At 37.0% G+C, this 12,770-nt stretch overlaps 1 protein-coding gene across 5 annotated transcripts in view; it reads left to right on the forward strand.

Annotated features, from left to right (window-relative positions):
• The window catches only part of cdin1 (CDAN1 interacting nuclease 1), a 165,146-nt gene that overhangs the window by 59,095 nt on the left and 93,281 nt on the right, over positions 1-12,770 (forward strand). For all 5 annotated transcript variants that reach the window (XR_015080289.1, XM_086003469.1, XM_086003468.1 and 2 more), the window contains 3 exons: positions 2,494-2,573; positions 2,970-3,019; positions 8,682-8,749. Coding sequence is in view for 4 of the 5 variants with exons in the window: in XM_086003469.1 (XP_085859595.1) it covers positions 2,494-2,573; positions 2,970-3,019; positions 8,682-8,749 (198 nt within the window). In the remaining variant the exon portion in view is untranslated. The remainder of the gene's footprint in view (positions 1-2,493; positions 2,574-2,969; positions 3,020-8,681; positions 8,750-12,770) is intronic.

The following is a 12,770-nucleotide window of genomic DNA, read 5'->3' on the forward strand; positions in this document are numbered from 1 at the left end:
GGTTTTAAGGCTTTAACTAAAAAGCTTATATTTTAAAACTCTCTTTCACAAGTTTGCATTCATGCAAGAATTAATTTGAATGTTTAACCTCTTCCTGCAATAAAATTATATTATTTTCTTTTAGATCCACTTTACCATCCCCTCCTACTTCCTTGCTGCCCCAAAGAAAGGGGGAAGAGCCACTTAAAATGCAAACCCTACTCTGAGCTCAGTCTGCTTGCCCCAGTGGATGCAAAATGCCTCAAGGCGTTATTCGAAAAAGTTAATGGAGTTCTACCAGTGTCCTCACTAATAACAACAGCACCAGAAATGGATTCACTGGCCATTCATCTAATTTTCAGTTTGTGGGACCTTGCTATGCCCAAATCGGCTGCCATGTTTACCCACATAACACGACTACATTTCAAAAAGTAATTTATTCGTTGTGAAGCACTTTGAGAGATGAGATAAGGCACCATATAAATGCAAGTGCTTTCTTAAATCTTAATAACTACAATTAAATCTGACATCTCTGTCAACTTTGCAATACACTTAGTATCTCTTGTGAATGAAGTCGTATATCAAGAATATGGTGCTTGGAGATAGGCACTACTGGCTCAAATTATCTAAAAACGGCTCCCCTCAAACGCATGCATATATACACGTGCACATACACACAAAACATGACTGTTATAAACCACAGAGAAAGTTATGACCACATTCAAGCCCTGTATTAGGTTATAGCTTTGTAAGTCTTGTGTGTCTCTGTTTTAGTCATTTGTCTTTTTTAAGTCACAAAGTTTTAAAAAATTGGAGACTGATGGCACAGTATGTGACAATACTGACCTTTCATCTCTGGAATCTGGACATAATCTGTCTAGTTTGACATCTGTTAAAGGTTTCAACTGAAATGAGAGTGGGCAGTTTCAATCTAGTTTCCATTGACTTGTGGTAGCTGGCACCAACAGAATGAAATGGGTTGAGGGGAGAGTCAAAGATGGTGAAGAATAAGGAAGCATACCTGATGTTGGGCTTGATTTGTGTTGTCAGAGTAATACTGTATTGCACTTAACCTGTAAAGCAGTTGCTGACTTCAAGGTGGAAACCAGTGCTGCCACTTCTCTCGCTTAGTAAGACAACATGCACACACCATGTGCAGCCATGGCTCAGTTGGTAGTACTCTCGCCTCTGAGACAAAAGGTTGTGGGATCATATCTTACTCCAGAGACTTGAGCACAAAAATCTAGGTTGACACTACAGTGCAGTGCTGCACTGTCGGAGGGTACCGTCTTTCGGATGAGACGTTAAACCGATGTCCCGTCTGCCCTCTTGGGTGGACGTGAAAGATCCCCTGGCACTATTTTGAAGAAGAGCAGGGGAGTTATCCCCGGTGTCCTGGCCAATATTTATCTCTCGTAACATCACTAAAACAGATTATCTGATCATTATCACATTGCTGTTTGTGGGAGTTTGTTGTGTGCAAATTGGCTGCCAGGTTTCCTACTTAACAACAATGACTACACTTCAAAAGTACTTCATTGGCTGTAAAGTGCTTTGGGACATCCTGAGGTCATGAAAGGCACTATATAAATCAAGTCTTTCTTTAACATATATATTTTTTAAAGTAAAATTCTGCATAAGTAGTTTTCAACATGATTTTTTTATGTTACACCTATTAGTTTCCAGTTGAATGGCTAAAATGTGTCTTGCTTGTCAATTGCTTCTGCCAAATCACTTTAAATCAAGTAATGGCTGTTTTCATTACCTGTTTATAAAGACTTAATAGGTTAGATACTAGTGAAGTTTTATCCATATGTATTTAGATTTAGTTAAAATGTACGAACCTGAATGATCTAATACAAGGGTGTATTGGAAGTAAATTGCCATGTTTTTAAGGAGTACAAAAACACCTTTCTGGTACCGCTCTCATTTTAGCATTAATATCTGCGCTTGAAGTAATCTCATGAGATTGCATGCAATGTTTATGAATTTATAAAAAGTAAAAAAAATTGCTTTGTTAGATTTTCCAAAACCACAAACCATCTGAAAGTTGTGTTTGAACTAAATGTCTGTTTAAAAAAAAAGGTTGCAGAACAAAATCAAGGGAAAACTGCCTGTTTCATAGAATTTGTAAAGAAAGTTAAAGAACTCCATCCAACCTTTCTAATGTCTTCCCTATTTTCCACAAGAAGTGTATTTTTTTTAAGATCATCACTTTATTCAATGACATGTACCAGTTTGAAAATAATTCTCAGAATTCCTATTTTCAATTGGATTTGATTTGCTGGTGGTTGCCTGAGTTGATGCCTTTCAATAATTGCAGGATTATTACATGTTAACTTACCTTTGTTCTACCAAAACTAGTTAAATAGAATTGATTTAATGAGATCAAAAAGCTGAGAGGCATTGTAACCTATTCATACACTGTGTAATGCAAGATAAATTCACTACTTTATCTGTAATCTGAAATAGAACAGCACAATATATTAACGCTTTTTTTTTATCCCTATCTAGCGAGCAAACCTGTCATAAATGGCATGTTAAGGGACCCATCTCAGATTCCTGACAGGGTTCTAGCTAATCAAGTCTATCAGGTACTGTATTAATCACAGTTATCTTTTCCAATGACATTTTGTGTTAAATAGTGGTTCACACTCTTGCAGCTAAAGCAAAAGATTTTATACTTCATTTAATTACTGTCACCGTAAACCTTCATACAGATCAGAGTTCACAGCAAAGCCAATAAACTATTTGCGTATAAAGCTTTTTTCTTTTTAATAGCCTCCTTTATTGTTCGTACAAGCCACGCAGGTTCTATTTTCTACATTTTAAAATTGAACAGTCCTTGACAGTCTTTTGAACCATACTCGGGAACTGTAAATTGTAATTGCAGTTCTCAGAATACTATTTGCCATAATAGTTATCTGATTTACCAGTGGATTATCTGACTACATATTTAATGCACTTTTTCATCTCTTATTTGCTTCCAGTGCACAGTGAACGACTGCTGTTATGGACCGTTGGTAGACTGCATCAAACAGTATCTTTTTCCATAAAATTTAGGACTGAAATTGACGAGCTATGACTCTGTAGATGAGATGTGTCTAGCTTAACCTGACATCAAGTTCTGCTTCACATAACATGTGTTTCATACCCTACCCTTGTACTTTCAATCAACTAGGGTCACAGCAAACCTTATTCCTTCTTAGCTGCAGAAATACCAGTGTGGACAAAGTGATGTCATTGTAAGAAGGAAACTAGTAGAATTCACTGCTTTAAGGCTTTGACTAAATTGTGGCAGTATGATTTACAAGATTCATCAGACCTGTCTTTATTAAACAACTAGATTTCTGGAATCGGGTTACGTGTTTCGACAACTCTGCTAGACTTTTAAAATGAGCTTTCATAATCCAATGTGAATTCCCTTTGACACATTTCTATATTATATATTGAGTATTAAAAACAATAATTGTTCTGATTTTGTTTAACAAAATAACATCCACTAAGGTTTCAGCAATGGCTCAGTTGTAGCACTCCCCTCCGAGTCAGAAGATCGTGGGTTTAAGATCCACTCCAGAGTCTTGAATACAATCTATGTTGACATTTCAGTGCAGTGCTTAGAGAGTGCTGCACTGTTGGATGAGACATTAAACCGAGGTCCCGCCTGCCCTCTCGAGAAACGTAAAAGGTCCCATGATATTTAAAGAAAAGCAAGGGAGTTCTCCCAGTCTTCTGGCCAATATTTAACCCTCAACCAGCATCACTAAAAACAGATTATCTGGTTATTTATCCCATTGTTGTTTGTGGTACCTTGCTTTGTGCAAATTGACTCCTGTGTTTCCCTACATCACAACTATGTTTCATAAAGTACTTATTGGATGTGAAGCACTTTAGGACGTCCTGGGGTTGTGAAAGGTGTTATATAAGTGCAAGTTCTTTCCTTCCCTTTAAATTGATAGTTATTGACTGAATTTTTAAAAAATTCTGCTAAAAATAAATTAAACAACTTGAATTTATTTAGCACATTCAGCATAGAAACTGGTGCTTTATTGGAGTGTGAAAATGAATAAAATAAATTAAGGAGCACAGGCTGACCGATGGAGGGCGATTTAGGAGAGGTTACCGAAAGCTTGATCAAAAAAATGGGCTTAGAAAAAGCTTTTAACAGTGAAGAGGCAGAGTTTCAGGGGAAAAGTTCCAGAGAGTTGGGCTCAGGCAGCTGGAGGCTCTGCCACCACTGGTGGAGCAAAGGGAGCTGGAATTGGAGGACCGGAGGGTGCAGGAGAGGCTATAAGACTGAAGGAGGTTGCTGACAACGGGTGGATCGAGGCCATAGAGGGAGGTGATGATGAGTACAAAATTTTAAATTCAAAGCATTTGGAACAGGGAGCCAAGATTGGAAATGGTGGATAATAGGTAAACAGGCTTGCTGTGGGACAGGATATGGGCAGTTGAGTTTATGGAGGATGGAAAGCCTGTAAGGAGCACATTAGAGAAATCTGGTCTAAAGGAACAGAAGCATGGATAAGGGTTTCAGTGGTAGCGGAGGCAGGCAATATTCCAGAGGTGGAAGTATGTGATCTTGGTGATGAATAGATTTGAAGCTTAGTTCTGGTTTGAACAGAGTACCAAGGTACTGCACAATCTGGTTCAACCTTAGCAATTGACCACGGAGGGGGATGGTGTCAGTGGCAAAGGAGCAGAGTTTTGGGGATGGGATGAAAAAGATGGCTTCAGTCTTCCTGATATTTAGTTACAGAATATGTTGACTCATCCATGACTTGATGTTGGCCAGGCATTCTGACAGCACAGAGATGGTCAGGGTCGAGGGAAAAAGTGGAGTGTTGTAGCATACCTTACAGCAGTGTTTACTTGAGCTCAAGACTCTATAAACAAATGTTCTTTAGTAATTTCTCTTGTGCTCATACTCACATTTTAAGATACAAGATGGTATTTTGATCAAATAGTCCTGCTGATATCATAGACTGTGAAAATGAAGCTTGAGTGATTCAATGTCATCTGATCCTTGTGATTTAATGACTACCCTGTTCCTACCAAATGTTTTTAATTCTATAATAATCCACTGTCTACCAGCTAGTGTTTATCACTAAAGATCATTCTGAGTTGCTTAGTGGTGCCTTTATTGGCAGTTTTCAGCTGTTGAAGAGTAAAGTTAATACATAAATTAGAGAGTAATACAGCTATGCATAATATCTGATCAGAAGGTTTACAACTTTGTGAATGGCATGCCAGTGTTTGTGATTACAGAATGCTAGTAAATCTATAGTGTATGCATTAATTTGTCATGTAACTGCTCTAAAAATTTGTTTGAGATGATAATTATCGACATTACTACACTCCACAAAACCCCAAACTCTCAGCTTTATGTAGCAGATGTTTTTACACCAGGGTAGGGTTGCACTGTCTGTGAGATTGTTGCGCAATGACACTGTTCCTCTGTAAAGCATTCTTTAACACTTTCGTAGTCTTCATGGACCCATGTGGCAGGTTTTATCCATGTGTCCATATACCTTAGTCATTCTCAGTTATGACTTCAATGTAACCTGTTTTAAGATTTTCTTATCACACCATTTTATATGGAATATTTTAGGCATGACTGAAATCCCAGCAGCAGTATCCGACCAGAATATTTGTTGTCAGTTCAAATAACAGCTGTTCATGTTGTGCTCCTGATTCTGACCTATTTCTGATGGGCTGATTATTCCTTCCTTCCCATGTCATTGAGTTGAGAGGGTTGAGCAGGTTTTTCATTCAGAGGGATACTACATCCCAAGACACAACATCAACAACCATCTGTGTAAATCCAGGCTAACTGATTTTATTTATTGGTGTTACTGTATTACAAAAAGCAAGTTTGGGGGAATAATTCATTATTGTAGCCTCCAAGCAAAGGGATGTTGGAAAAAGATATTTTGAAGTTGTGCATCAGTACAACAGTGTAAAATTATCTACGTTGATTGATAGGTCAGGAACAGTTTACTTGATCCTGTCTAGTGGTGTTGATAACGCCCCCTGCTAAAGTCATTTCATGGTAGCAACGAGTTTCTTGCACATCAGTTATTGACAGTTGCCGCTTTTCAAAAAAAACCCCTGACAAACATTTAATAACCAGTGCACATCAATACATTGTTATTTTCATCTAGCGCACTGATTACCAGTTGCATTTACTCAGTCTACCGCTATGGCATGCCTAAAATCTCCCACAATGCAGTAGATCATTCACATGGATTAGTACAGTGAATTAGATTTGATGTTGCTGTTCAGCATTGAGGCAGAAATGCTTCATGCAAAATTTTGTGTGAAGCTGTTGTATTCAGGTTTTTGCCATAAGCAGGCCCTCTGCCATCAGGATGCTTTTAAAGATCAAAAATTGGGATCAATATTGATATTATTTCATTTTTGTTGTGGCCAATTCTGTTTTTAAATGGTTTAAACAGTGAGTACTGGTAACATTTTGAAGGAGGGAGAATAACTTAACAGTGATGTGAGGAAACTGAACTAACATATGCAAAGCTCAAGCCTCCCAATATAAAAATGCCATCAACTCCGCTATGAATTTAGTTCCCTTAATTATGTCTATCAGTAAATCCTCAGAGCTGGTACCCCTGATGATATTGTCAGAATTCACTATTTTAAACAATAATAATTAAGAAATAAACAGAAAAAACAGATGGGCAAGTTTATCTTATAAAAGGGCGACTTCTCTTTAAATGCAATCATCATCTCAGTGATCCTTTCAGCCTGGCATACTGCAAAGAGTTTGTTTCATTGATGACTTGCAAAATATTGCATGTTTTACCCCTGCCTCTTGCTAACTTTCTTTCTAAAGGCTTTGAGTTAAAAAACAGTTTAATTAATATGTTTTTTTATTGTTTAAAACCGTACTTGTTCATTAGAAAATTCAGTTACTGAGAAAGAAAAATGGAAGCTGAATTTTTTTCTCAAAACATTTTGAATAATTTCTGGGGAAGAGAGCACTTGGTGATGTGACAGGGAGGCATTACAAGTAGGTCATGAAATGAACATTGGGATTCCTATTCGAGCGCCACCCATTGACATTACGAGGAAACATAACGAGTAAGTGGACATTTTTACAGCCCACTGAAGGGTGTGTGTGTGTATAATACATATGTTATTTGTAAAAAGTGTGGAGAAGAATCTGTGCATTCTTCATACAGTATTTCTTTAAAAAAAATTAAGTGAATGCCCTTCATATATAAATTTGGTATTTAGACACCTTAATAGTTAATGAAGACAATGTCAAACTTATTTAATATTAAGAACGCTATAGCTTTAGTAGATCAGATGATTTAAAAAAATCAATTTCAAGTTAAGATTTTAAAAGGATAATGTCTTGTGAAGGATTGTATATTGATTTTAAATATAACTATCTAAACATATGTGAAGCAGCAACAACAAAATGAAGTCAACTTCAGCATAAATGCCAGGAGACTGATTTTTCAGGAATATTAGGTTATTTCTGGGAAGTTGCTGAGGAAAATATGGCTGTATGACATTTACATGTTTTTTCCCCCCATAGACCATGTAGTAATGACGCAACAGGTTTTTAAATGCATCAGTTAATGTGTAAGCAGGCTGTAAGTGGTATTTTTATGTGCATGGTATACAGTCTACATTTATTTAATTTTTTTCTTCCCTCCTTCCCATTATGTCTCCTTATCCCATCTCGCCTGAAGGCAATGACTTAAGCTAGAATATGGTTCTGTAGGCACTAGCAGTTAATTGGTACCTTGACCAAGTGGCATTCTTCACCTAAGCCTAAACAGCGAGTGCCAGTGGGCTAGTCAGTCATGGGGGTATCACAGGCAAGCTTGAGCCTGTCTTCATTCAAAAGTTCACACACCTTCAGTATGGGCCACAAGACAAAAAATATAAAGAACTTGCATTTACAGAGCAACTTATCACATCCCTCAGAAATATTCCAAATTCCTTTACAAAGCATGAATTTCATTGTGCAGTTACTGTTGTTATGTGGATAAACATGGCAACCACTGCATGCAGTAAGATAAATCAGAAATGGATTCCCTAGCCAATATCGGCCCTTTTAGCCTTGAGGCTATGAGGTCATTTATAATGGCCCATCAATGCCCTGGCTGGGATTGGCTAATAGCATAGACCACAGACTTTAAATTCAGACCTTTATAATCAACCTGGTTCAGTACCATAATACATTGTACATTGAGCATTACATATTGTGCTTTTTTGTGCTCCCTTTGTGTTTTCCTTGATCTGTACATTTACCCGTTGAACTCTGAATTTCCTTGGAAGATTTTAAAATGCCCCTTGGAATAATTTTCTTAATTTTGTTCTTTATATAGTTTATTTGTTGAACAGGTTATTTTTGACTTTTTAAAATTCTAATTAAAGTAATGTAGAACAAACTATACAGCCACAATATGTGATTTATTTAGCAGTATTCTTAAAATTAACTTTTCCCATTTAACAAAAAATGAACCTGCTTTTTTCAATCCAAAACGGCTGACATGGCCCACAAAGGGTTACTGTAGGTCGACTTTATACCAGCATTGATTTTCTTATTGTTCTTCCAATGCAATGCGCAGTTAAAAATATTGACTGTTATAAGGCAACAAATTCTAACCCAACCACCGCTGCAGTCTTGTGCATCAACATCCATCCTTTCCTTAACTTACTACCTATAGTGCTATTGGACAGGAACATGAAATTCTGCTTCGTGAAAAATTGCAAAGAAAAAAACTGTCCTTTTTAGGTAAGAATTTGATCGAAAACCATTTATTTCACAGCTGTTTACTTGAGGGGAAAGTGCAATATGTGCAGTGTATCTGTAAGGCTGAAAGAAGAGCTGAGATGATTGATGCTGTGCATGTTATCTTATATTGATTTAGGACTAGACAGGAAATCAGATACCTAATACTCTTATATACAGTACACGTACAACCTTGTAATTAATATTTTATGGAATAAGTAGTTGGAAAAATACCTTTTTAATATCCGCTTCTGTAATACTTTTGCTATCCTGAGATTATATACATGATCTTTGCCTTCAAAGACTTAAAATGTAGCACAGGGAAACATACTTAAGAGGTGGTTTACATATCAAAGAAATGGAGTTGGAGGAAGCTGCTATCTGATGTGTAGAAGGTATTCCGGAAGGAAGATAAACTAGAGGCTACTTGGTCAATTCATGGGGTGGAGAATTGCGTAGTAACTTTGGACATATGCATGTTTGCGCTTGTAGAAAGCAATTTATAATTCTGAGAGACTTGTAATGATTTTGAAAGTCTTTCTGAATAAATAATTAATTCTGGAGTTTTATTTTCTCTCCCACCAATATAAACATTTGTGGTGACGCTTAAAGCACAAATATAAAATATCTGAATCAAATTTAAAGTGCCTTTTAATGTAGAATTACAATTTACTCTTGCCCATCTTCGACCATAAATTATCATGGCAGAAATTGTTATGTTACAACAGAGAATCATTCTTTCAGTGTATTGTGTGTAGCATTTGGAATAGCCATTGAACTTTTTGTCTGCCCTGGTACAGCACATTCCTGAAGCACGTTCACACGATTTTAGCCTGATTACTGGAACATTTTCCTTTTATTGAATTGAGCAAAGTTGACATATTTTCTTCGTTGTGTTGTATTTGAAGGCATGTGCATCTTCTGCAGTTCAGTACATTGATGAAATACTGTGCATTCAGCATGAACAGCCCCAAAGTCAGGGCACAGTTACTTGGGTTTATTGAGCACTATGCATGGGGAGGATTTGGACAGCTTGTGGTCCCTGCAGGTGTTTCAGTGGGCAGTGGTCCATTCACATTTCTGCTTGTCTGCTTGATTTTCAAATAGCACAAGTGTTGTAGTTCCACAGGAGCAGGTTGGGAACTGCAACTCTCTCTTTATCTATCTATTACACTCTCAATCTAATTCTGTCATTCACATACAGAATTTATCAACTAGAGCTGGAAATCCTGAGCACCCAAGACTCTGGTTAAATTTCCAACTCTGAAACTGAAGCACAATTCTATCCCCCAGCTAGATGGCCAGGACAGACCTCTGGCACTGGAGAATTCTTGTAGGCATTAATAACACTAAGTGAATTTTCTTAGTACATTTTTAGTGATTTTCAGAATTGTGTTATTAATGTTTTTATTTATTTAAAAAAAATCAAAAACGATGTGAAGCAATAATTTAAGCGAATTGATAGATTTTGTTTTTTTTTTTGGCAGTGATCCTGATCCATAGCTTTGGTTAAAAAATGAGTGATTTTCATAGCTTTGTGTGGTTTTCTTTCACTTGTTTATTGGCTTATAGCTTTTCCTACCTACCTATGTCACAGATTGGATTTTTTGACCATTTTTTCCACAGGCAGGATTTGGAAATGAGTTACACTTAAGTGGTGTGTTTTGAATTAAAATACTTCTTAGTTATTTCTGCAGCCGCTGAAACAAAGAGGAATGTACCTGTTAATTAGCCAGGTATTGAAGATGTGCTTACACAATGGCTGCGGACAATAGTTAATTTATTATTTCACCCTGAGTTTCCTACAAATACCCACCCATTATCAATGGGATGATCTTTTCATTTGAGCCCAGAATCGGGTGCCTCCAGAGATTTCACTCCAGTTTGGAGGTGGTAGCCGGTTTTATTGACGGGCATACTGGTGAATCACTGAATCAGGAAGAAGTCAGAGGGACCGTCCACCTATTTCCTGCAGTCAGAATAACAAAACTGAATGGTCTGCTGAGAAAAAATGAAGTAAAGGCCTATATAGTTTATTGTAAGACTAGTGCCGACCAAGCCCATGTACGACTTGGCTGTTTTAATTCTAGACTGGCCAAAAGAAAGTGTTCGACCGCTAACCCGGGGCAGGTAGCATGGTTTTTTAATTTACTTATTCAAGATAACAGCTTGAAGTTAAGTGAAGTAAGTGAGTTTTGATTCCAACTGTTACTCTGTATGTTAACTCGCTGTTCCATAAAATAAGCTTAACAATTCGTATCTGGCCTTGTTTCTTTGAAGTGTTTTCAGTCTGCCAATTGAAAGATTAGAGAAGTACATGTGAGGGTCCATGTGTAAGACAATATTCAGTTCATATCACAAGGGATTAGTATTGTTGCACTGCAGGTTATGGGATCATACAATTAGATGTTCGGCAGTGTGTGGGTACACTCCGTAATGCAAGAATGGGGGGGGGGGGGAGCGCTTATCGGAGAGTCCAGCACTGGTGAACATGAGAAAATATTTAAGGAAGACACAAAATTTGTAAATCTATATTTGTGAATCAGCATGATTAAGGTAAATGGTTATTGGAGCCAGTCAGGTGTAAAGACACTTTTCACATGTAACGCTTTGCAAGAGTGACACAAGTCTGATGTGTACTTTCCCATGCCAATGGATACACATTTCATTAACTGTTCACATATTAAGCTCTTTTTTCTTCCTGAATACAATAACTTTTGTTTGAGTTACAATTATCTTAAAACTACAAAACATATGTGGAATATGCTGAAAAACATGTGCATGGAGAAAGACCTGTGTTCAATATGGCATTCTAGGCAAAAACCGAAAACTGGTGTTTATATAGTGATAGAGAAGTTCAAGGTTTACTCTCGTGCATGAAGTAAGTGTTGATAACATGGCAAAAAAATGCTTTAATACTGAAAACCTTTGGGTGTAACAATGAAAAGATTCTTTTTGCATAAAATAAAAATAAAACATTGGGAAAAAACCTAGTAGCATTTTTATATGAACAATAATCCATGGTACAAATTGTTCCAAACACTGAACTCCAATAGATTGACTTGTTTTTTGCATTCTTCATTTTCATAGGGAACAATGCCACAATGGCAAATACTAATTATCTACCAAATAAAAACCCAGAAATAGTTAAATTAAAGGCATATCATTTATTTGGACGTGAAATTGTGTTGACCTTGGAATTTTGTTACGCGGCACAACAGCAAAACTGTCAAGAGTTTCAGAACATTGGCCATGAAAGTACTGTCCTCTGCTGATAAATGGATTGGAAATTGGCTACCCAGCAGTGGAATGGGCCATTAATTTTAATCAGAGGTGATGTGAAAAGGAGAGTAGGCTGTACCGCAATGTCAACAGCCCAGTAGGTGTTAAGAGAGACCACACAACCTTCTCTGTTACTTGTTTTAGCTATTAGTTTAGGTTGGGTGAAGACAGAAAGGCATGTCTGGAATTGAATGACCAGGTCACCCAAAATGTAATGGAGAAATCAGGTGTTTCAGAAATAATAACAGAGAGGCACTTAGAGTCAAGGACGCTCTACTGACTGGACAAGAACAGAGCATGCTGACAATTGCCAGGGTTACAAATATTTTTGTATTTAAACAGTACATAGACTTACATGCTTCTGCATTGTCAGAATTAAATATGAAAGCTAATACTGTGTAAAAAAGGCAGCATTTTCACTTTTACACTACTGTTTGAGTCAGCAGGAAGAAGTGTTTTGATGTGTGATGCCAGATAAAAGGGTATCTGAGAATTGGCTTTCCTGTTTTTCATCAAGTCCTCAGAGGAACCTTCAGAAATTGTGTATTATATATTTCATTTGATCATTACTCGAAACTTAATATGGGAGATTTTCCTGTACCTGTGCCCAGGTGCACTGGATCACTTGAGCAAAGTGAATATTGGAAAATTGGACAAGTCAGAGCACATGCCTGTAAAGGAACCCACCCAATTTTCCTTCCATTCATTTAAATATATGGAAAATCAAGCAAATTCCTTTAGA

This window comes from Somniosus microcephalus, chromosome 12 (assembly GCF_052327205.1).
Source record: "Somniosus microcephalus isolate GS21.2 chromosome 12, FLI_Smic_1.0, whole genome shotgun sequence".
In the NCBI taxonomy this organism is placed as follows: Eukaryota; Metazoa; Chordata; class Chondrichthyes; order Squaliformes; family Somniosidae; genus Somniosus; species Somniosus microcephalus.